Source organism: Salvelinus fontinalis, chromosome 6 (genome assembly GCF_029448725.1).
Source record: "Salvelinus fontinalis isolate EN_2023a chromosome 6, ASM2944872v1, whole genome shotgun sequence".
Lineage (NCBI taxonomy): Eukaryota > Metazoa > Chordata > Actinopteri > Salmoniformes > Salmonidae > Salvelinus > Salvelinus fontinalis.
Window position 1 is genome coordinate 8,928,884 of NC_074670.1, and position 24,584 is coordinate 8,953,467.

Sequence of the window (24,584 nt, forward strand, 5' to 3'; positions counted from 1 at the left end):
TGTGGGTAGATGAGACTGGGTTACATCGTGGGTAGATGAGACTGGGTTATATCGTGGGTAGATGAGACTGGGTTATATCGTGGATAGATGAGACTGGGTTATATCGTGGATAGATGAGACTGGGTTATATCGTGGGTAGATGAGACTGGGTTATATCGTGGATAGATGAGACTGGGTTATATCGTGGGTAGATGAGACTGGGTTATATCGTGGGTAGATGAGACTGGGTTATATCGTGGGTAGATGAGACTGGGTTATATTGTGGGTAGATGAGACTGGGTTATATCGTGGGTAGATGAGACTGGGTTATATCGTGGGTAGATGAGACTGGGTTATATCGTGGGTAGATGAGACTGGGTTATATCGTGGATAGATGAGACTGGGTTATATCGTGGATAGATGAGACTGGGTTATATTGTGGGTAGATGAGACTGGGTTATATCGTGGGTAGATGAGACTGGGTTATATCGTGGGTAGATGAGACTAGGTTATATTGTGGATAGATGAGACTGGGTTATATTGTGGGTAGATGAGACTGGGTTATATTGTGGATAGATGAGACTGGGTTATATCGTGGATAGATGAGACTGGGTTATATCGTGGGTAGATGAGACTGGGTTATATTGTGGATAGATGAGACTGGGTTATATTGTGGATAGATGAGACTGGGTTATATCGTGGGTAGATGAGACTGGGTTATATTGTGGGTAGATGAGACTGGGTTATATTGTGGATAGATGAGACTGGGTTATATCGTGGGTAGATGAGACTGGGTTATATCGTGGGTAGATGAGACTGGGTTATATTGTGGGTAGATGAGACTGGGTTATATTGTGGGTAGATGAGACTGGGTTATATCGTGGAATGATGAGACTGGGTTATATCGTGGGTAGATGAGACTGGGTTATATTGTGGGTAGATGAGACTGGGTTATATTGTGGATGCTCCCTGAGAATTTTCTTTCACCTGTCTAGTTGAGTTACTTCAGTACTCTGTTTACTCTTGATCTGCAACAGATGGCTGATGTCACTTCCCTATACCTCCATACTGTACTACTGAGTGTTCAGGGGGGGGGGCAGCATGTTAATAATCCCCTCACTGACTGGGAACATTTTAGCAGATGCTCTTATCCAGAGCGATTTACAGGACCAATTAGGATTAAGTGCCTTGCTCTAAGGGCACATCAATTCTATTTTTTCACCAAGTCGGCTCGGGGATTTGAACCAGCAACGTTTAAATTACTGGTCCAATGCTCTTAACTGCTAGGCTACCTGCTGCTAGACTTCAGGCTGTAGACTGGCTAATTGTCACATGACCGGCTTTTGTTATCGCAACAAGCTGTCTCTGTTAGCCCCTAGCTCTGGCACCCATGACTCGTGCCGCTGTCACAGACAGCCATGCTCTGGGAAAATGAAACACCCTACTTGTTTCTCAACTCCACATTAAAATGTTCAACAAAAACATGTAGTGGAGTTAGCAGGCTGTAGCTTAGCCATTACATCACAGTCTGCTCTACTGAGGTCATTGATGGAATTATCCTAAGGCTATTTGACAAAGAGCTAGCCAGAGCCTTCAGGCAGGGGAGGGAAGTCAGCCCTTAGCTCATCCACTTTAGGCTACACTGGGATCTGCCATTGACCCTTCAGAAGGCTATTCAAACAGTGTCCAGGGTTTTACTCTAGGATGGGGGACATTGTGCAGAACCAAGAGTACCTAATCTCCAGTGAACAGCATCATCGTGACGTGCATTGACATTACAACACACACACACACACACACACACACACACACACACACACACACACACACACACACACACACACACACACACACAGCCTGTCCACATAGCACTGTCCACTCACTAAGACACATCTGATTGCCTTTGAAGGCCCATTACAAGAGTAATGGATAGACTGCCCTGTATTTTCTCATGGTAAATCCCCTCATAGGAGTTGGATATTCTTGTGACTGTATTCATCCCACTCTACCCTCCTCAGGGGAACGCAGAGGGCAGCCCAGGGTTCCATGTGGTCCTGGGGAACGAGGCCTGTGACCTGGACTCCATGGTGTCAGCTCTGGCCTACGCATACTTCCTGTCCAAGGTGAGAGTAACCCACCCCATCATTTGGACCCGACCCATGTGTTGAGAATGGTTCAACAGAGCAAGCGTCAGGTGTTATAACACCTCTCTCTCCCCCCTCCCAGACACTTGATTCTGTGAAAATTCCTCTTCCCGTTCTGAACATTCCCCGGCAAGAGTTCCCGCTGCGCACGGACAATGCCTTCCTGCTGAGAGAGAGTGGCCTCTCCCAGGATGACCTGGTGTTCCGGGACGAGGTGGACCTGGGGAGTCTACACCGGGCCGGCCGGCTGGACCTCACACTGGTGGACCACAACGTGCTGCCCAGGTCAGGGTCAACCATGACACCTTAACCCCTGTCCACTGACAGTCATCCAGGACGTAAACACTATCTCTATAAAAGCAACACTGACCTAGAGACTCCTTGAAATATCTTGACTAAAGTCCCTGACTGACTGACTGACTGTGTGGCTGTCTGTTGCAGCTCTGACCGTGATCTAGAGGAGGCGGTGTTGGAGGTGATCGACCATCACCTCCTGGAGAGGAAGCCCTCACCCTCCTGTCCCATTACCGTGGAGACGGTGGGCTCCTGCACCACCCTGGTGACAGAACGGATCATCCAGAAAGCCCCTGAAGTCCTCGACCAACAGGTGGCCCAGCTCTTATATGGTAACCAGAAATATAACTGATGTATGTGGAAATCATGTCAGTATTTAGTGAACTATGTCTTTAACTGTGTCACTGTGTGAAGAGACTGACATCCTGTTCTTTGTGATCACAGGCACCATAGTGTTAGACTGTGTGAACATGGCCCCAGAGGCAGGGAAAGTCACCCCTAAAGACAGCCAGTACGCTGTCCTCCTGGAGACGCACTTCCCCAACCTGCCACCAAGGGGCGTCCTCTTCCAGTCCTTGCAGAATGCTAAATTTGACGTGTCAGGTAAACACCCCAGGATTAATACCTGAAGCTCAGCCTTGTGGGTGTGATTTTTGCCTCTCAGATTAGAACGATGGTCATCCCATGATATCAATGCCATGTTTAAGTATGAAGGAGAGGGAGACCTACAATGTTTTTTTGCTCGTATTCCCTTGTTCCCAGGTCTCACCACAGAACAGATGCTACTGAAAGACATGAAGGTGGCATCGGAAGGAGATTTAAAACTGGCAGTCAGTGTGATATATATGACACTGGAGGTGGGTGTGTATCTTAACTATTCAGTATGTGATACAAAACAAGGTTGTACCTACTACTGGTGGATAATAACATGGTTCAAATACTAGTTCTAGTTCTACTGCAGTATGCCATCTCACAATGCACATGTTTCACCAATTAATTATTTGTAGAATCTCACTTCAGATCTAAACTGAACACAGTCCTCAAGTTATCAGAGCCTTCCCTGTGTTACTGCCTGACGCACCCTATCAGACACTTCCCTGTGTTACTGCCAGACACACCCTTCAGACACTTCCCTGTGTTACTGCCTGACGCACCCTTCAGACACTTCCCTGTGTTACTGCCAGACACACCCTTCAGACACTTCTCTGTGTTACTGCCTGACACACCCTTCAGACACTTCTCTGTGTTACTGCCTGACACACCCTTCAGACACTTCTCTGTGTTACTGCCTGACGCACCCTATCAGACACTTCCCTGTGTTACTGCCAGACACACCCTTCAGACACTTCTCTGTGTTACTGCCTGACGCACCCTTCAGACACTTCTCTGTGTTACTGCCTGACACACCCTTCAGACACTTCCCTGTGTTACTGCCAGACACACCCTTCAGACACTTTTCTGTATTACTGCCTGACGCACCCTTCAGACACTTTTCTGTGTTACTGCCTGACACACCCTTCAGACACTTTTCTGTGTTACTGCCTGACACACCCTTCAGACACTTCTCTGTGTTACTGCCTGACGCACCCTTCAGACACTTCTCTGTGTTACTGCCTGACGCACCCTTCAGACACTTCCCTGTGTTACTGCCTGACGCACCCTTCAGACACTTCTCTGTGTTACTGCCTGACACACCCTTCAGACACTTCTCCGTGTTACTGCCTGACGCACCCTTCAGACACTTCCCTGTGTTACTGCCAGACACACCCTTCAGACACTTCCCTGTGTTACTGCCTGACACACCCTTCAGACACTTCTCTGTGTTACTGCCAGACACACCCTTCAGACACTTCCCTGTGTTACTGCCTGACGCACCCTTCAGACACTTCCCTGTGTTACTGCCTGACGCACCCTTCAGACACTTCTCCGTGTTACTGCCTGACACACCCTTCAGACACTTCCCTGTGTTACTGCCTGACGCACCCTTCAGACACTTCCCTGTGTTACTGCCTGACGCACCCTTCAGACACTTCCCTGTGTTACTGCCAGACACACCCTTCAGACACTTCTCCGTGTTACTGCCAGACACACCCTTCAGACACTTCTCTGTGTTACTGCCAGACACACCCTTCAGACACTTCTCTGTGTTACTGCCAGACACACCCTTCAGACACTTCTCTGTGTTACTGCCAGACACACCCTTCAGACACTTCTCCGTGTTACTGCCAGACACACCCTTCAGACACTTCCCTGTGTTACTGCCTGACGCACCCTTCAGACACTTCTCTGTGTTACTGCCAGACACACCCTTCAGACACTTCCCTGTGTTACTGCCCGACACACCCTTCAGACACTTCTCTGTGTTACTGCCCGACACACCCTTCAGACACTTCCCTGTGTTACTGCCTGACACACCCTTCAGACACTTCCCTGTGTTACTGCCCGACACACCCTTCAGACACTTCCCTGTGTTACTGCCCGACACACCCTTCAGACACTTCTCTGTGTTACTGCCCGACACACCCTTCAGACACTTCCCTGTGTTACTGCCAGACACACCCTTCAGACACTTCCCTGTGTTACTGCCCGACACACCCTTCAGACACTTCTCTGTGTTACTGCCCGACACACCCTTCAGACACTTCTCTGTGTTACTGCCCGACACACCCTTCAGACACTTCTCTGTGTTACTGCCAGACACACCCTTCAGACACTTCTCTGTGTTACTGCCAGACACACCCTTCAGACACTTCTCTGTGTTACTGCCAGACACACCCTTCAGACACTTCTCTGTGTTACTGCCAGACACACCCTTCAGACACTTCCCTGTGTTACTGCCTGACGCACCCTTCAGACACTTCTCTGTGTTACTGCCAGACACACCCTTCAGACACTTCCCTGTGTTACTGCCCGACACACCCTTCAGACACTTCTCTGTGTTACTGCCCGACACACCCTTCAGACACTTCCCTGTGTTACTGCCTGACACACCCTTCAGACACTTCCCTGTGTTACTGCCCGACACACCCTTCAGACACTTCCCTGTGTTACTGCCCGACACACCCTTCAGACACTTCTCTGTGTTACTGCCCGACACACCCTTCAGACACTTCCCTGTGTTACTGCCAGACACACCCTTCAGACACTTCCCTGTGTTACTGCCCGACACACCCTTCAGACACTTCTCTGTGTTACTGCCCGACACACCCTTCAGACACTTCTCTGTGTTACTGCCCGACGCACCCTTCAGACACTTCTCTGTGTTACTGCCCGACGCACAGTTCAGACACTTCTCTGTGTTACTGCCTGACGCACAGTTCAGACACTTCTCTGTGTTACTGCCTGACGCACAGTTCAGACACTTCTCTGTGTTACTGCCAGACACACCCTTCAGACACTTCTCTGTGTTACTGCCAGACACACCCTTCAGACACTTCTCTGTGTTACTGCCCGACACACCCTTCAGACACTTCCCTGTGTTACTGCCCGACACACCCTTCAGACACTTCTCTGTGTTACTGCCAGACACACCCTTCAGACACTTCCCTGTGTTACTTCCTGACACACCCTTCAGACACTTCCCTGTGTTACTGCCTGACACACCCTTCAGACACTTCTCTGTGTTACTGCCAGACACACCCTTCAGACACTTCTCTGTGTTACTGCCTGACGCACAGTTCAGACACTTCTCTGTGTTACTGCCTGACGCACCCTTCAGACACTTCTCTGTGTTACTGCCAGACGCACCCTTCAGACACTTCCCTGTGTTACTGCCTGACGCACCCTTCAGACACTTCCCTGTGTTACTGCCAGACGCACCCTTCAGACACTTCTCCGTGTTACTGCCCGACGCACCCTTCAGACACTTCTCTGTGTTACTGCCCGACGCACCCTTCAGACACTTCTCTGTGTTACTGCCTGACGCACAGTTCAGACACTTCTCTGTGTTACTGCCAGACACACCCTTCAGACACTTCTCTGTGTTACTGCCCGACACACCCTTCAGACACTTCTCTGTGTTACTGCCCGACACACCCTTCAGACACTTCTCTGTGTTACTGCCAGACACACCCTTCAGACACTTCCCTGTGTTACTGCCCGACACACCCTTCAGACACTTCCCTGTGTTACTGCCCGACACACCCTTCAGACACTTCTCTGTGTTACTGCCAGACACACCCTTCAGACACTTCTCTGTGTTACTGCCAGACACACCCTTCAGACACTTCTCTGTGTTACTGCCCGACACACCCTTCAGACACTTCCCTGTGTTACTGCCCGACACACCCTTCAGACACTTCCCTGTGTTACTGCCCGACACACCCTTCAGACACTTCTCTGTGTTACTGCCAGACACACCCTTCAGACACTTCTCTGTGTTACTGCCAGACACACCCTTCAGACACTTCTCTGTGTTACTGCCAGACACACCCTTCAGACACTTCTCTGTGTTACTGCCAGACACACCCTTCAGACACTTCTCTGTGTTACTGCCAGACACACCCTTCAGACACTTCTCTGTGTTACTGCCAGACACACCCTTCAGACACTTCTCTGTGTTACTGCCAGACACACCCTTCAGACACTTCTCTGTGTTACTGCCAGACACACCCTTCAGACACTTCTCTGTGTTACTGCCAGACACACCCTTCAGACACTTCTCTGTGTTACTGCCAGACACACCCTTCAGACACTTCCCTGTGTTACTGCCTGACACACCCTTCAGACACTTCCCTGTGTTACTGCCAGACACACCCTTCAGACACTTCCCTGTGTTACTGCCTGACACACCCTTCAGACACTTCCCTGTGTTACTGCCTGACGCACCCTTCAGACACTTCTCTGTGTTACTGCCTGACACACCCTTCAGACACTTCCCTGTGTTACTGCCTGACACACCCTTCAGACACTCAAAACGTGAAGGTGGGATGTTGCACCTAGTTCATGAAGATCACCTCCCCCCACATGTCCAATCAGGTGGAACCACCCACAAGTAAAAAGGCACAAACCCTGTGCCTGCCTCTTCATGTGAACTTATAAAGGGACTCAACTGGTGCACTTGAGTTTATACTGAGATTCACAAACAAACTGTAATATCTATAAATGTTGTCCCTCAGGCTTTTCTACAGAGACAAAGCTTACAGCAAGAGCTCTGTGAGTTCTGCCACAAGCACAGCTACAACCTGGTGGTGGCCATGACGATCTCCTTCAACGATAACAAGGAGCCCTTCAGGCAGCTGGCTGTCTACAGCTCCAGCACCCTCTACAGGGGGGAGGTAGGAACTACACCATCCCAATCAGACATGATCCCATAGAGTTGACTATCTAGAGTTAAAGTAAGTCATTATGAAGAGTTGATAGTAAGCTTTGGGTTTCCAGTGTTGTTTTTTTCTATTTTATATGATCAACTGAATGGTCTTTGTTGTCCGGCAGATGAGCCAAGCCTTGGAGCAAGCCCGGAGCCCCAGTCTGAGCCTGAGTCCAATGAGCAGCCCTTACTCGGACATCAGGGCTTATCTCCAGGGCAACACGTTGGCTTCCAGGAAGAAGGTGCTGCCCATCATCAAGGACTTCCTGAGGGACAGGGAGCGAAGAGAGGTGCATTGTGGGAGCCTAGAGGAGAGCTACGAGGCACCATGGCAACGAGCGTGCACTGAGGACGCTGGGATAGAGGAGGACTCCTACTTCCCCCCCACCCCTATGAACAGTCTGGTGGAGGGCTGTCCCCTTGACAACGGGCTGCCCAAGATCAGCGCTGAAGCTCTGACGGAGAAGTTCAGCAAGATGGCCAGCGAAGAGGAGAACGCAGGGGGGCACTGATGTCACTCACACTCCTGGTGGTCAGCGGAGCTCCCAAGCTCACTAACCTGTATAACAGCTGGATGGCCAGAGAGTTCTCGTAACAGGATTCAGACCAGTCAGTACAGATTGTTTGTGACTGTGCAGGGTGTTAAGGTAGGCACAACATTGATCCGCTGGGACGAGGACTGGGAGTCACACTGTTCCCAATACAGAGGAGTAAACAATCCACTGGCAATCATATTGGAGATGATGGAAATGTATTGAAAATATTAGCGGTCCAAGGCACTGCATCTCAGTGCTAGAGGCATCACTACAGACGCTGGTTCGATTCCAGGTTGTATCACAACTGGCCGTGATTGGGAGTCCCATAGGGTTAGGGTTTGGCCGGGGTAGGCCGTCAGTGTAATAAGAATTTGTTCTTAACTGACTTGCCTCGTTAAATAAAGGTTCAATCAAAAAATATTAGTGACACTGATGCTTTCATCCTTGAATGGGAATAAGACATTTAAGTGGGAACCTTGTTAATGGAAAAATACTCCCGGTTGTTATGTTTCCGGGAAATACATTTTGCTGTAGATTTAAGAAAATAGATCCACTCTCTCTCTTCTCCCCAAGAGTGTGTGTGCAGCCTAGACTAATGTGTATATGAACATTTTTGTGATAGATGCCTAAACCAATATGTGGTCTTCTTACTAAGGAAACAGGGATCTTAATCCAGGAGGGCATTGAATGTCTCTACTGTAACCAAGAAGCTTGATCTTGACATCTAGGCACTGTGCCCTATACTAATGTGTATAGGAAGATTTTTGTTTTAGATGCCTAAACCAATTTGCGGCCCCACTTTATTTGGATAGTCCAGCTGTAGATGCTCTAAAGATGGTCAAACTATCTGTTGATAAGCAACTGCTTACTAAGCTTAGGGTAAGGGTTAATAGTTAGAGTTGGGTTTAGGGTAAGAGTTAAGTTTAGGTTAAGGTTGGCATTTAGTACATAGTTTGTTGAAATGTGATAGTCTGTAGAGCATCTACAGATGGACTGTCCAAGTAAAGTGTTACTCTGCATGATATGCAGTGTTGATTTGACATAATTGATAAGCAGTTTGACGTTGAAATGTTTGTGTTGAATAGTTATTGCTAGAGATAGCTAGACATTATTCCTTGACTGACTGTTTTATTGATAATAAATCAGTTTTGAATGTTCTTCTGACTCAAAACACCATTATAATACTGTATCTTCTCCAAATGAAAGATTTTGTATACTACAAATGTATGTAAACATAATTAAAAAAATATTATTTAAGAATTATCTGATTATATGCAATTGTTTTGCAAGAAGATACAGTAACTTCCGTTTGATAGTGGTAAAGCACTTGGTACCAATGATATTGCTGATGTCATGTTAATTTGAATATAATACTTTGATCTCTTTTATCTGAAACTAGGACTCCCCAGAACCACTCAAGGTACTGCCAGGCCTGATGTAGTCTAATTAAATGACTGTTTATTTCATAAAATGCTCCAAACGGATGAGAACAGTGTTCTTTGAGATCTAGCTATAATCTGCACCAAAAGGTAGAGTAGATTTCAGTCAAGGTTAGACCATTGGCAGATGTTATGAAGGACAATCAAGTGAAAAATGTCAGTTTGACCTTTTTAATCATTTGGAAACCAACTGACTAAAGTTTTACAGTTAGAAATGTAATGGTTTCACCTGAAATGTTGAAAAGGGTTAAATAGTATTAAAGTTTCTTATCCTGTTTTGTCGTTATTTCAACTCCGTGTTTGTGATGGGAGGATGTTGGGACCATGGAGGCTCCTCCCAGGGTGGTATCTACTGTCTTCCTTCCTCTAGAGTTAGGCCGTATCCAAATGTTCATACCGTTTCTGTACCATACCAGGGTATACGTATTACCAGAAGTGCACACTTCTTTTTTAGGCACAAAACAAATGAGGCAACAGGGATCTTGATCCAGGAGGGCATTGAATGTTTCTACTGTAACCAAGAAGCTTGACCTTGACATTTAGCAAACCAAATGCATAGCTGGAGCCCTCATTTATTTCTTATAATTATACTTAAGTTGTAATGCGGCAGGCCCTGCGAGGCGGGGGTGCCCCCAACCCAAAGAATGGTTTTGAAAATCATACCGTTGGTATTTTTCTAAATACCCTGGTATAAACGGTATATCGCCCAAGCCTGCCTACCTCCCTCCTATCCTTAACTCCTCCCTGACTGTGGGAGAACTGAGGCACATTCAATGGGATGCAATGTCTAGAACACTGCAGATAGAAATGTAATGTATAGAAGGGACAAGCCTCCATTATGCAGAGTACAAATGGTTATGTTTATTCTATGCAGTGCATTTCTATCTGCGAGGCTCTAGCTAAACATGTTTCAATCTGCCGACTAAGCACCATAGCTGCCCAGGTGAGTTTAGCCTTAGGCAATAGGGAAACAACCACAACAGGTCCTGCTGAAATGCAGAAAAACCTGTAGGGACAGGAAGAGGGTGAATTCACTGACATAGACACACATCCACACAAACACACCCACCCACATCAACAGACTTCCTCATGAGAAAGGCAGATGAGCCAGCAGGCTGTCTTGTTTTGCAAGAAACTCTAGTTCCTGGAGGTACCCATTCAGTGCTGTAATAATCATCTGATCTCACTCACAGGGTGGACGATATGGGGACCTATACAGACCAGGGGGACCAGTATATGCTAAATGGGTAAGTGATTAAAATGAATGTATCTACCACTTTGCTAGTTTATTCTGTGGAAACCCATAGTTTCACAACCAGTGTGTGTAACAAGTGACGCTCATAGCGGTGTGGGTTTTCTGAACCTAAAACAGTGGTATCAGTGTTTCAGCTCATTTCAATTGCAAGAGGAAAATATGGAGTAGTGAATTTCAATTGTTAGAGGGGAAGATGGAGTATTGAAGTGTGAGTGTTGTATCTATCTCCTTTACACCCCTCTAGACTCCATGTCATATGACCTGCTCTCTGGACAATGGACAGGGGTTAACAAAAGGAGAAATGGGAAGTCACAAGCCACTCTGACACTAACCAGGCCAGTAGTGACGATAAAGATGCCATCCGTCCTGGGAGTCGGCTCTAATGACTTCCTCAGTGCTGAATCGCTGGCTTTGCAAAACTGACAAAGCTTTGATTCATGCATGGGCTTAGTAATTGCCCATGTTTGTTTTATAACTAAGATTTACATGGACTAAAGGGCAACTTCCACCACTGGATTTGGTGAGCTGTTGACAGGATTCACGAACAGTGTCTGGGGTGATGTAATAATGCCAGTAGATAGAAATTTGGTTTAGGCCTATAATTAATATACCGGTAATTGGAATGAAACATACTGATCTTAGTCTCTGTCTGATACTTGTACTGCGAAAGACAGCCACTGTATCTCTGATGTCATCATTAGTTGCCTCCGAATTCCTTCCATATCCCTTCTGTATATTGTCATCGATCTATCTGCGGGGGGATAGATTGGAGTTGGAGGTATAGATAGATTAGAGGTATTGGAGTTGAAGAGGCATTTTTTTCCGTTGCTTTTTGGAAGTAGGCTACATACCGGCTGTAACGGGAGTAAATGAGATAGTTGCTCAGCGAAACTCCATATTTGGTGATCAAGGAACATATTTTGACATTACAATGCTGGCGGAAAGGGAGTTTGAATCGGAGCTTTCTTGGCGTTAGGTTAATCCCTGCTATCTACTCCTGTCCTCTTATAGGCAGAGGCTTCAATAACTGCCTCGACAGGCCGTGGCCATTACAAGATCAGGTTTCCTTAACATAGAGTATACACCCTAGGCATGCTTCCTCGGGAACAATGCAAGAACAGAGGTTGTCTTCCATTCCCACCACGAGCAGCTATTAACACCTTTTTTTACACGCGTCTACAGGTAACTGCCAAAATACACCAAACGTGTCTTAATATTGCGTTGGGCCACCAAGAGCCAGAACAGCTTCAATGCGCCTTGGCATAGATTCTACAAGTGTCTGGAAAGCTATTGGAGGGATGCGACACCATTATTCAACGAGACAATGCATCATTTTGTGTTTTGTAGATGGTGGTGGGAAACGCTGTCTCATGAGCCGCTCAGAATCTCCCTTAAGTGTTCAATTGAGTTGAGATCTGTTCACTGGTTGGTTGCAACACAGAGACCCTTTAACCCCCTATACTCCAACCTCACAAGATGTTCAGGTATTCAGTGCCACAACGATCACGTCCCAACGGGACGCCCACATTTTAAATAATTAAATAGATAATGAGTTTATACTCAGACCACATCTCACAAACCAACGCAGCTAAGCCTTACTGTCACGAGTACAGCTGGGTTGACTCATCAAACCATAGACACGGAGAGGGATCTATTGATGTGTCATTCTCGTAAAAAACAAATCAGGAGAAGGCAATACCCTTTTTTTATGATAGTTGAGTAAACAGGAACTGTTATTGTTGCCGAAATGTGTTTCCTTTCAGTGTGGTAAGAGTTTGAGACTGCTGCATTGAGATACTCAACTATTTCTCTACGGATGTGTTAACAAGTTGCGATGAGTGATAGATCAGAAAGTTCTCACTCAGGTGTGGTGAACGTGTCACCAGCCGAGCACGTACAAAGCCCTCTGATTGGCTAAGCTAATGTATTGTTTGCTGTGTGGTTGGGTCGTCAGTCAGAACACTGCACTTGTGCGATCGTCGGAGTGTTTACAATTGACGACTTTGAAATAACTTATCTTCTTGATCAACATTTTTAACTTTTTTTTAACCTCATCTTTTAATCATGATGTCTGCATGAGTGCGCGTTTATACAGAGGAAAGGGTGAAAGGTAGGCTATGCTCAGTTGCTTTGTGTATCGGTGTGTCTATCTTTATTTACAAAGGCATTGTGTAACTCCAGTAGAACTAGGTTGTTGGAGACGGGGAAGCTGATGTGGAAGCAATGTATAATCCAGTTGACGGCTTGAACACAGTTGTGCAAAGTTAGTTTACTACATATTAATACTGTGTAATGACACTAAAAGTGCTTAAACTACATGGATAAACTTACTGTAGTTTCCCGATTCTTCATTTCTTTCTATATAGGGCCTACAGTTGGACATATTATCATTATTTTATCATTGCCAATGTATTGGTGCATCTAGCATTTGCTTATCACTCTGTTTGAATTTGTAAGTGACAGCTGGTGGTCTTCTAAACCAAGACAATCCCCCCCTTATGACAGTTTACAAATGAGTCTATATTCTGTATCTGTATGTCCTTACAGTGTGATGCTATATTAAACGTAATATAGGGAAGTGTTCAGCAGACATACTGTACATATGTGCCAAGGGTGCATGCATTATGCATGCAGCTGGTGGGTCTAAGGGTGTGTTGGCCACTTTGTGAACCACTCTTCCATGGAGTACTGGAGGCACAGTCACAGAGGGTGCTGTTTGACTCTTGCAGTGGTCCTGAAACCTTGTCAAGTGTGTCCACTGGCAGAGGCAGTCTAGACCAATGACAGCCAGAGGACACACATGGAGTAAGACAAGTTGCAAGCTTCTACATTGTTAGTTTTTCTCTCTCGCTCTTCTGTACTTGGACGTGATTGTGTCTGTGTACTCTCTGAGCACTGGAGTGAGGTGAGGGAGAACTTGAGGACTCAGTGCGTGTGTGTGTGTGTGTGGGGCGGGTGCTTGCTTGCAAGGTGTGTCTTGACTGTGATAAGGGCTCGGGAAGTAAGAGTGGCTTGTCTGTTAAATGAACAAAACAATGCTATGCCATTGCACAGCCATAGGCTTCTATGCAAGCGCCACTGCTGAGGTTACTGCCTTTTTGAAGATTGTGTTCCACCTTATAATATAACCAGTTGATTTTACAGTTTCAATAAATTCATCTTAAATAGTACTAATGGTTATGATAAATTAGGTATTGTTTCACACTGGTGGCATATAGATAAATGCACATTAAGCGTGTACTAGAACAATCAAAACATGTCAAATGCCCATCCCTATAATCCTGTTTTCTGCCTACAATGCCTGCAGTCGGCCTTGAACTTCCTTGGTTTCAATGAGAGGGGGCAGTCATTCTCCCCTGATGACCAATGAACATATTGCAATGATTCGTGCGTAATGTTTGACAGGCACTTTACAAATAAGACTTTATTAATTTGGCATCATCACATTAAAAACATGGTACCTGCGTTTGGGCAGTGGCCTCCATCAGAGTGTCTGTCAGACTTTGTCTTATTTGAGCTCTTAAGGACTATAGACTGTTGTTGAATCTTTTGATTATTACAGCATGTACAGCAAAGCATTTGAAGACTATTGAATGTGCTGTGATATGCTGTCTGTTCTGTAGGAGTCCAGAGGGGGCGAAGGCTGCTTCCTACATCCAGGACATGGAGCTGAGGGAGGAATGGCAGGATGAGGAGTTCCCCAGGTCAGAGACAAACCTAACCCTGACCTTTGACCTTACCCCCTGACCACATGAACTGTAAACCCCAGCCTGTTCACCATGACAATCTTAAACAATATTTTAGGTCCCTACAAAGAATGCTTTTTGGTTATGACCGGGTAAGAAAGCAGTACTAAGCTTTTTCAAGTATTTCGTATTCCCCCCTAGACCTCTTCCTGAAGATTCCCATAGTCCTGAGACCCAAGGAGAAAATGCAGAGAGACCAGGTATATCCCTAATACCCATATGTCTGCAAAGGCCTAATTCCAAAAGTGCTGCACCATATCCCACAATACCTGTGTGTGTGCTACTCCCCCAGCTCCACCCACCAGCCTGGCCCTGTCAGAAAACCCCATAAGGAAGAAGCGTCTGGTGGCGCCCACCCTCAGCCTGACCCTGTCCCGTACTGACTCAGCGGACCGCAGCGTGAGGTCGGGGGACACCGGGTACTCTGCCGCCGCCCTCTCACCCGACGAAGATGACACGGAGCTGGACATCAACCTGGAGGCCCTGGAGACGCCCTCGGACAGCGAGTCCTGCAACTTCCCTGACAGCATGCACGAACTGGAGTGGGAGGGTGAGACAAGAAACAAGAACTGGAGTGGGAGGGGGAGACAAGAACTGGAGTGGGAGGGTGAGACAAGAAACAAGAACTGGAGTGTGAGGGTGAGACAAGAAACAAGAACTGGAGTGGGTGAGAGAGGGGACAAGAACTGGAGTGGGAGGGTGAGAGAGGAGACAAGAACTGGAGTGGGAGGGTGAGAGAGAAATGGAGTGGGAGGATGACAGAGAAAGACGACTTGCACGAACTGGAGTGGGAAGGTGAAAGCGAGAGTGGGAGGTATGAGGGTGGGGAGAGAGACTGAGGGGGTGTGGGGTAGAATGAACTGTAGTGGGAGGTCAGAAAACAGAGAGAGTAGGAGAGAGATAAAGATAAATTCCAATTTGGAACATAGTATTCTTCTATTCCATTCCATTTTATAATTCTGAATTCCATTCTGAAATGGAATGGTATGATGCTTGCACAATCTAATCCCACTATTCTTAAACCTTCATCTGACCTCTGATGACCAGATGACCTGCCGCGGCTGGGCCGGGGGGAGGATGGTGTCTCAGGCACCACGGTGATGGAGCAGGCAGAGATGGGCTCCATGGAGCTAGACCAGGTGGACAACAGGGGGCGCCGCTGGAGAAGGTTCTGCGTCACAGGACAGGAGTACCACGTCAACATGAGTGTCCTGGAGCCATACCTCCAGGTGCTCTCCCACGGAGGTGAGACACAGCTGATGCTGACTGTCAAGTAACTACTTGAACAGCCTGTAAAATCAAAGCTTCCATAACTGAGTCCAGCTGAGTGCATATGACACAGCATCTGTTGTGTAGGTCCCACTATATGCATTTCCTAAAAATGACAGGCCTCAGTGAAAGGGAATGATTTTCAGTTGCACTATGTCAATCTATCTGATATACAAAACATTAAGAACTGCTCTTCCCATGACATAGACTGACCAGGTAAATACAGGTGAAAGCTATGATCCCTTATTGATGTCACTTGTTAAATCCACTTCAATCAGTGTAGATGAAGGGGAGGAGACAGGTTAAAGAAGGATTTTTAAGCCTTGAGACAATTGAGACATGGGTTGTGTATGTGTGCCATTCAGAAGGTGAATGGGAAAGACAAAATATATAAGTGCCTTTGAACGGGGTATGGTTGCTCCCGAGTGGCGCAGCGATCTAAGGCACTGCATCTCAGTGCAAGAGCTGTCACTGCAGTCCCTGGTTCGAATCCAGGCTGCATCACATCTGGCCGTGATTGGGATTCCCATAGGGCGGCGCACAATTGTCCCAGCGTCGTCTGGGTTTGGCCGGGGTAGGCTGTCATTGTAAATAAGAATTTGTTCTTAACTGACTTGCCTAGTTAAATAAAGGTTACATTTAAAAAAAAATATATATATATCTTTAAATAGTAGGTGCCAGGCGCACCGGTTTGTGTCAAGAACTACAATGCTGCTGGGTTTTTCCACACTCAACAGTTTCCCATGTGTATCCCATGTCCACCACCCAAAGGACATCTAACCAACTTGATACAACTGTGGGAAGCATTGGAGTTAACATGGGCCAGTGTCCCTCTGGAATATGTTAGACACCTTGTAGAGTCTATCCCCGACAAATTGAGGGTGTTCTGAGGGCAAGGGGAGGGGGGTTGCAACTCAATATTAGGAAGGTGTTCCTAATGTTTGGTATACTCAGTGTGAATCCAGGTGAATCCATCTATATATTACTGTATATACCCCTAAAATAATAGTATGTTAGGTTGAGGAGGATGGCTTCCTTTGACTATACGACTGTATCTATTTTATGAATAGCCTTACTGGGCCCAATCAAGTTACCTCATCATGATGTCAAACAACAACAGAGTTCAAACAGAAATACATTTGTCTTAAGTATTTCAGTATTTTATTAGGACCCCCCTTAGCAGTACTTAACACTATAGCAGTTCAACATGTACTCCGTCTATACTCCCACAGTTGGAACTTGTCATTCTTCACTATGTCATTCTATGTGATATACATGTGCTGTATCTCATGAGGTATGCTTCTGTGTTTCCTAGGTTATTACGGGGAGGCTATGAACGCCATCATCACGTTCTCCTCCTGTTACCTACCAGAGAACACAGTGGAGAACTATGAGTACGTCATGGACAATCTCTTCAGGTCAGTGTAGACGGACAAACACCCTCTGGTGTTGAGGTCTCAATGAAAGTTTTGTTTCTTATTTGGGTGTGTGTGTACGGTGCAGGTACATAGTGGGGACGCTGGACCTGATGGTGTCAGAAGGCTATGTCATGGTGTACCTGTGCAGCATGGCTCCCAGGAATAAGATGCCCGCTATCAAATGGCTGCGACAGTGTTACACCTCCATTGACAGAAGGTACAGTACATTCCTCTTGCTCTTTCTTTCACAAGGTTCCCTCTGCTGTTGTACTGAAAGAGTCCAGAGGAGGGGGCAAGTGGCCCTCTGTATAGCACTGCTGTGGTCCAGGAATTGGACAGAATGGGAGGACGTAATGGGAGGGCTCTTATTCCTGTCATATCTATGCTTCTCCTCCCCTAGTGTGGAATATCACAGGAATGCTATAATGATTCAGGGCTGTGAGGATCTCTACCACAGGGTAGTATAATGATTCAGGGCTGTGAGGATCTCTACCACAGGGTAGTATAATGATTCAGGGCTGCGAGGATCTCTACCACAGGGTAGTATAATGATTCGGGGCTGTGAGGATCTCTACCACAGGGTAGTGTGATAATTCAGGGCTATGAGGATCTCTACCACAGGGTAGTGTATTAATTCAGGGCTATGAGGATCTCTACCACAGGGTAGTATAATGATTCAGGGCTATGAGGATCTCTACCACAGGGTAGTATAATAATTCAGGGCTATGAGGATCTCTACCACAGGGTAGTATAATAATTCAGGGCTATGAGGATCTCTACCACAGGGAAGTGCCCCCTCCGGACATTCCTCAGATAACCCTCTGATCCCTGACTGTGTGTGTGTGCCAAATCAAAATCATATTGTATTTGTCACGTACACAGTTTCCAGCAGGTATAAAAGGTGCAGTGAAATGCTTGTGTGCTGGCTCTCGCAACATCACAGTACAATAATCAATATCAATAATACAAAGTCCAATCAAAAATAAGTGTATTAAAGTATATCCACGTGTCGGTATATTTGCAATTTGTCTCATACTGTATCTGTGCTGTTGGTTCTACTGTAATGTAGTCCTCCTTATCACTGAGATGTTTCCATAGCCCATATAAAGGCAGCTCAGTGCTCAGTCTCTGCATGCCTGGCCACTGGCCACACTCCGCAGCATAACGTTCCCATACATAAACCACCACATTCACTGTGCATACCACAGTGGCCTCCCAATTGAAGACAATATTCATGAAAAACGTCAGGTTGACCATCATCTTGCTCCTAATATACCTTAGGGCAAGGTTTCCCAAATTCGGGTGCACCTTTTGGTTTTTGCCCGGGCACTACACAGCTGATTCAAATAACCAACTCATCATCAAGCTTGGATTATTTGATTCAGCTGTGTAGTGTTAGGGCAAAAACCAAAACGTGCTCCCAGGGGGCCCCCAGGATCAAGTTTGGGAAACCCTGCCTTAGGGAATTATAGTGCCAAAGGTAAAGATGTAGGATCTTCATTTGAGCCAGTTTGCTACAACAGGAAAACAATCTTGAAGCAACCGGAAATGTGAATTATTATGTGGATTATAATTAATGGACATTTGTGTAAGGGTTGATATATTTTTCGTAAGGGAAAATCAAGTCAAAACGTCAAAGCCTTTTTAAACCTCAAATGCACTACGTAAAAAATATCCTGCATTGCAGGAACGTTATCCTGCAAAAGGGTGATCCAATTTAGATCCTACATCTGTAGCATGTCTTCTGGTGAACTTGGACGAGACCAGACCTATTTCCAGACACTGGTGTCTTTGAGAAAACCAGCCCTCAGACGTTACCTCACACGCTCAATTTGGAGGGAGGCAAATGCGGTTGCTATGCGACCGTGAGCTTTTGAGTCATATCATCAGAGTCAGGTCTCAAAGCCGTATATCACGGCACTCTTCCCAGGGCGTTAAGAGGAGAACTACACATAGGATGAACATTCTTATTGTATTCAAATAAGGTTGGTGTTTACTGAGGCGTCTAAGTTAATGATTTTCTTCATGTGACTCAGAGAAACAGACATTGACGTCAGGTTTCTGCCCATGCCTAGGGGATTGTTTACGAAATCAGACATTCGCCGTGTTCCATCCAGAGAATCTGCCTCAGCCACTATGTTACTCATATCATGTGGTTGTTTCCGCCTACGTATTTGACACGTATTGTAACTCGCCCTGAATAATGTGGATTCAATGAGTCATGGTGATGGTTCTCCTGGCAGGTTGAGGAAGGATCTGAAGGGGCTCTTTGTGGTCCACCCTGCCTGGTACATCAAAGCACTCATCACTGTCGTCAAGCCTTTCATCAGGTGAGCAGAACCATTAAAGTCATATTTCATTTGAACCACATCAGTCCTCAGAAGATGATTCAACGAGTCACACTGATTCAGTGAGTCCCACTCCATCTGTTGTGAAGATCCATGATGCAGCATATGCCTTGACCATGCTGATGTTCACTCAAACCTCTGACCTCTCTGTGCCCTCCACAGTGACAAGTTCAGCCGGAAGATCCGCTTCATTCACAGCCTGCAGGAGCTGTCCGAGTACATCCCCATGGAACGCCTGCAGATTCCCGACAGCATCCGAGAGTGAGTGATTGGGTTCTCTTGAGAGCTACAGTGGGGCAAAAAAGTATTTAGTCAGCCACCAATTGAGCAAGTTCTCCCACTTAAAAAGATGAGAGAGGCCTGTCATTTTCATCATGGGTACACTTCAACTATGACAGACAAAATGAGAAAAAAAATATCCAGAAAATCACATTGTAGGATTTTTCATGAATTTATTTGCAAATTATGGTGGAAAATAAGTATTTGGTCACCTACAAACAAGCAAGATTTCTGGCTCTCACAGACCTGTACTTTCGTCTTTAAGAGGCTCCTCTGTCCTCCACTCGTTACCTGTATTAATGGCACCTGTTTGAACTTGTTATCAGTATAAAAGACACCTGTCCACAACCTCAAACAGTCACACTCCAAACTCCACTATGGCCAAGACCAAAGAGCTGTCAAAGGACACCAGAAACAAAATTGTAGACCTGCACCAAGCTGGGAAGACTGAATCTGCAATAGGTAAGCAGTTTGGTTTGAAGAAATCAACTGTGGGAGCAATTATTAGGAAATGGAAGACATACAAGACCACTGATAATCTCCCTCGATCTGGGGCTCCACGCAAGATCTCACCCCGTGGGGTCAAAATGATCACAAGAACGGTGAGCAAAAATCCCAGAACCACACGGGGGGACCTAGTGAATGACCTGCAGAGAGCTGGGACCAAAGTAACAAAGCCTACCATCAGTAACACACTACGGGGACTCAAATCCTGCAGTGCCAGACGTGTCCCCCTGCTTAAGCCAGTACATGTCCAGGCCCGTCTGAAGTTTGCTAGAGAGCATTTGGATGATCCAGAAGAAGATTGGGAGAATGTCATATGGTCAGATGAAACCAAAATAGAACTTTTTTGGTAAAAACTCAACTCGTCGTGTTTGGAGGACAAAGAATGCTGAGTTGCATCCAAAGAACACCATACCTACTGTGATGCATGGGGGTGGAAACATCATGCTTTGGGGCTGTTTTTCTGCAAAGGGACCAGGACGAATGATCCGTGTAAAGGACACAATGAATGGGGCCATGTATCGTGAGATTTTGAGTGAAAGCCTCCTTCCATCAGCAAGGGCATTGAAGATGAAACGTGGCTGGGTCTTTCAGCATGACAATGATCCCTAACACACCGCCCGGGCAACGAAGGAGTGGCTTCGTAAGAAGCATTTCAAGGTCCTGGAGTGGCCTAGCCAGTCTCCAGATCTCAACCCCATAGAAAATCTTTGGAGGGAGTTGAAAGTCCGTGTTGCCCAGCAACAGCTCCAAAACATCACTGCTCTAGAGGAGATCTGCATGGAGGAATGGGCCAAAATACCAGCAACAGTGTGTGAAAACTTACAGAAAACGTTTGACCTCTGTCATTGCCAACAAAGGGTATATAACAAAGTATTGAGAAACTTTTGTTATTGACCAAATACTTTAATAAAATAATTTTCCACCATAATTTGCAAATAAATTCATAAAAAATCCTACAATGTGATTTTCTGGATTCTTTTTTCTCATTTTGTCTGTCATAGTTGAAGTGTACATATGATGAAAATTACAGGCCTCTCTCCTCTTTTTAAGTGGGAGAACTTGCACAATTGGTGGCTGACTAAATACTTTTTTGCCCCACTGTATATTAGCCTAGAAGTTATTACAATTTTACTTTTACTTAGGATTAGGATTATTATTCATGTATTAAAAGTGCTTTGTTTTCTCTAGGTATGATGCGAGGATGAACGGGTGAGGTGAGGGACATATCGTGGGAAGCCAAAGAGCGGACATTTTGAGTGGATAGGCGAAGGAGGGGAAGACAGCAGACGACCAGGAACTATGGGCTGAATTACCATGGAAGTTCACAAGTCAACTAGTCCAGATGTCACCCTGCAGGTTTACTTGGACGTGCAGCACTTTTGTTGTACAGAAAATGAAAGACTTTGTGTGTACAGACACACCTTTTATTTATTCATCGTTGAATGTAATGTCACTAAAGAAGTTCACTTCCCCAAGCCACTGGCTTTGCAACAGTTTCATAACTGCCCCTATTTTGTGGTACTTGAATGCAACCCTATCATATGTATTGATGCCAGAGTGATTTGTGAGACCTGTCGTCAAGGATCAACCTACAGTCAGTTTGAACACAACATTTAACACTAGAGTTAAATGAAAGGTCCAGATGGTTTTCTGTTACAGTTACCTTCACTGGAACTCACATTGACATTTACTGCTGCTTTATCTGTAGGGGCTTACTGCTCTCTAGTGCCAAGTACAACACTTTTGACTGTCAGGTTGTCAGGGAGATGGGATGTCACCTTTTAATGTTTACTAAAATGTGATTGGTGCGCAACAAATACTTTAGGTTAAGATGGAGACACAGAGTATTTAATAAAATAAATCAGAATTTACATCATGACGTAAAACCTAAGCTTTTTTATAGCCTACCCTCAGAGCAAATATTTATGTAAGAGAACTCTTGAACAACCTGTACTTTAAATTGTAATTTTCTAACCATACTTTCTATAGCTGAATGATCTTCTCACTTTTTAAGATATTTGTTTTAGAGCACTGCTTACCACGTGTGTAAGGGCTTTTACACTATTTAAGGAAGGGGTGTCACCATGGAAATGCTGCAGGCATTCAGGAAATGGGCTTTGACAGCCACAGGAAGTGAGGTAGCTATGGAAGAAGAATGCTGCTGCCTGCATTTACTGTAACTCAGGAACAGTGACTTGTCCATTAATTAGGAATGATGATGAATATTAATCTGAAAATGAAAAAAAAAAAATCTGAAAAAGGGAGCAATTGAATGTATTTTATGTTAGTCCTTTATGCTGATTAAAAAACATGATCTGGCGCACACACAGAACAAATAGTTTGTGTGGAGGTGCTGACTAACAACGAATAACAAAGTCGCACACTCCATATATATACTCCCAGTCATTTTTGGGGAATTTACCAACGTTTCGGCCTCACTGCCTTTTTTAGGGTAATGTTATGAGTTCTTGAAACAGGTTATGTAGAGAAACAGTGCAATTAGTGCAACCAATGACAATGCTACCACTGGAAATGGTGTTTTTTTCAATGTTACTGCTACTGAATTATAACACCACATTGGGGATGTTTTTAAATCTACAGAAGTCCTCAAAAGACTTCTTTAAAAGACTGGTGGTAGGTAACATTTATGGACACAACAGATCTTAAATACATGAGACGATGATGCATTCAGTATTAAATCAGATTAGTATTCAGTAAGATTATATGGTGGTTGGTATGTCAGCGGGGTGTTCTGAAATACTCTGAATTGTGGAGGAGGAAACGGAATGGCCTCAGATAGATATGGTGTCCTTCGTTAACACGACTGGAGTTGTCCTTCGTTAACACGACTGGAGTTGTCCTTCGTTAACACGACTGGAGTTGTCCTTCGTTAACACGACTGGAGTTGTCCTTCGTTAACACGACTGGAGTTGTCCTTCGTTAACACGACTGGAGTTGTCCTTCGTTAACACGACTGGAGTTGTCCTTCGTTAACACGACTGGAGTTGTCCTTCGTTAACACGACTGGAGTTGTCCTTCGTTAACACGACTGGAGTTTGGCTGCTTGTTTCTCAGGGATTATTTTGTACCCCTCTGCATTCACATCTTTGTCCCGGTGGTCTGTCTGCTCGTCAGTTGTTCATGTAAATAAAGTTGTTATCACGGGACTCGTCTTTGGGCTTTTGTGTTTTTTTGTTGTTGAAGAAGCTTAGGTAAATAAGTGAAAATGGAATATGGAATAATAATAAACTTCAGGTGTCAAATAAAGACTGCTGGTTATTCTGAGCAGAGCTAGGACTGGAGATAAAGGTGGTAATACAAAGTACATTCAGTGAATATTACTGTTCAAAAACACTAGACACCCCGTAGCCTTCACACGTCCTCTACTAAACACCCCGTAGCCTTCACCCGTCCTCTACTAGACAGCCCGTAGCCTTCACCCGTCCTCTACTAGACACCCCGTAGCCTTCACACGTCCTCTACTAGACTCCCCGTAGCCTTCACACGTCCTCTACTAGACACCCCGTAGCCTTCACACGTCCTCTACTCGACACCCCGTAGCCTTCACGCGTCCTCTACTAGACACCCCGTAGCCTTCACCCGTCCTCTACTAGACACCCCGTAGCCTTCACCCGTCCTCTACTCGACACCCCGTAGCCTTCACCCGTCCTCTAGACACCCCGTAGCCTTCACCCGTCCTCTACTAGACACCCCGTAGCCTTCACCCGTCCTCTACTAGACTCCCGTAGCCTTCACGCGTCCGCTACAAGACACCCCGTAGCCTTCACGCGTCCTCTACTCGACACACCGTAGCCTTCACACGTCCTCTACTCGACACCCCGTAGCCTTCACACGTCCTCTACTAGACTCCCCAAGACTCCCCGTAGCCTTCACACGTCCTCTACTAGACTCCCCAAGACTCCCCGTAGCCTTCACACGTCCTCTACTAGACTCCCCGTAGCCTTCACACGTCCTCTACTAGACACCCCGTAGCCTTCACACGTCCTCTACTAGACACCCCGTAGCCTTCACCCGTCCTCTACTAGACACCCCGTAGCCTTC

General features: G+C 45.8%; 2 protein-coding genes across 3 annotated transcripts; both read left to right on the plus strand.

The window, feature by feature from the left end:
• Nucleotides 1-1,683: 1,683 nt before the first annotated feature.
• On the plus strand, nucleotides 1,684-9,975 carry LOC129856776 (exopolyphosphatase PRUNE1-like). The gene is made up of 8 exons (XM_055924493.1): nucleotides 1,684-1,743; nucleotides 1,950-2,102; nucleotides 2,206-2,408; nucleotides 2,565-2,749; nucleotides 2,862-3,020; nucleotides 3,180-3,274; nucleotides 7,535-7,693; nucleotides 7,851-9,975. Exons 1-8 carry the CDS (start codon nucleotides 1,684-1,686, stop codon nucleotides 8,235-8,237), a joined length of 1,401 nt encoding a protein of 466 aa, XP_055780468.1. The 3' UTR covers nucleotides 8,238-9,975.
• An 802-nt stretch (nucleotides 9,976-10,777) lies between these two features.
• Nucleotides 10,778-23,695, plus strand: LOC129856948 (BCL2/adenovirus E1B 19 kDa protein-interacting protein 2-like). Of its 2 annotated transcripts, none has more exons than XM_055924740.1 (10): nucleotides 10,778-10,947; nucleotides 14,579-14,659; nucleotides 14,843-14,901; nucleotides 14,994-15,251; nucleotides 15,749-15,946; nucleotides 17,286-17,388; nucleotides 17,474-17,605; nucleotides 19,632-19,718; nucleotides 19,899-19,997; nucleotides 21,711-23,695. In XM_055924740.1, the coding sequence occupies exons 1-10, from the start codon at nucleotides 10,904-10,906 to the stop codon at nucleotides 21,733-21,735; spliced, it is 1,086 nt and encodes a 361-aa protein (XP_055780715.1). In that variant the 5' UTR covers nucleotides 10,778-10,903; the 3' UTR covers nucleotides 21,736-23,695. The 2 variants fall into 2 exon arrangements, with proteins under 2 accessions (XP_055780715.1, XP_055780716.1); XM_055924741.1 differs by lacking the exon at nucleotides 10,778-10,947 and adding an exon at nucleotides 12,556-13,065.
• Nucleotides 23,696-24,584: the final 889 nt, after the last annotated feature.

Bases quoted from the DNA above. Each gene is read 5' to 3' on its own strand.
- LOC129856948 (XM_055924740.1), top strand. From the start codon at position 10,904: ATGGGGACCTATACAGACCAGGGGGACCAGTATATGCTAAATGG. The intron at 15,947-17,285 runs GTGAGACACAGC...TGTGTTTCCTAG, and splicing joins CCAGGTGCTCTCCCACGGAG to GTTATTACGGGGAGGCTATG. The intron at 17,389-17,473 runs GTCAGTGTAGAC...TGTACGGTGCAG, and splicing joins GTCATGGACAATCTCTTCAG to GTACATAGTGGGGACGCTGG.
- LOC129856776 (XM_055924493.1), top strand. From the start codon at position 1,684: ATGGGGGACATTGTGCAGAACCAAGAGTACCTAATCTCCAGTGAACAG. The intron at 3,021-3,179 runs GTAAACACCCCA...CCTTGTTCCCAG, and splicing joins TGCTAAATTTGACGTGTCAG to GTCTCACCACAGAACAGATG. The intron at 3,275-7,534 runs GTGGGTGTGTAT...GTTGTCCCTCAG, and splicing joins TGATATATATGACACTGGAG to GCTTTTCTACAGAGACAAAG.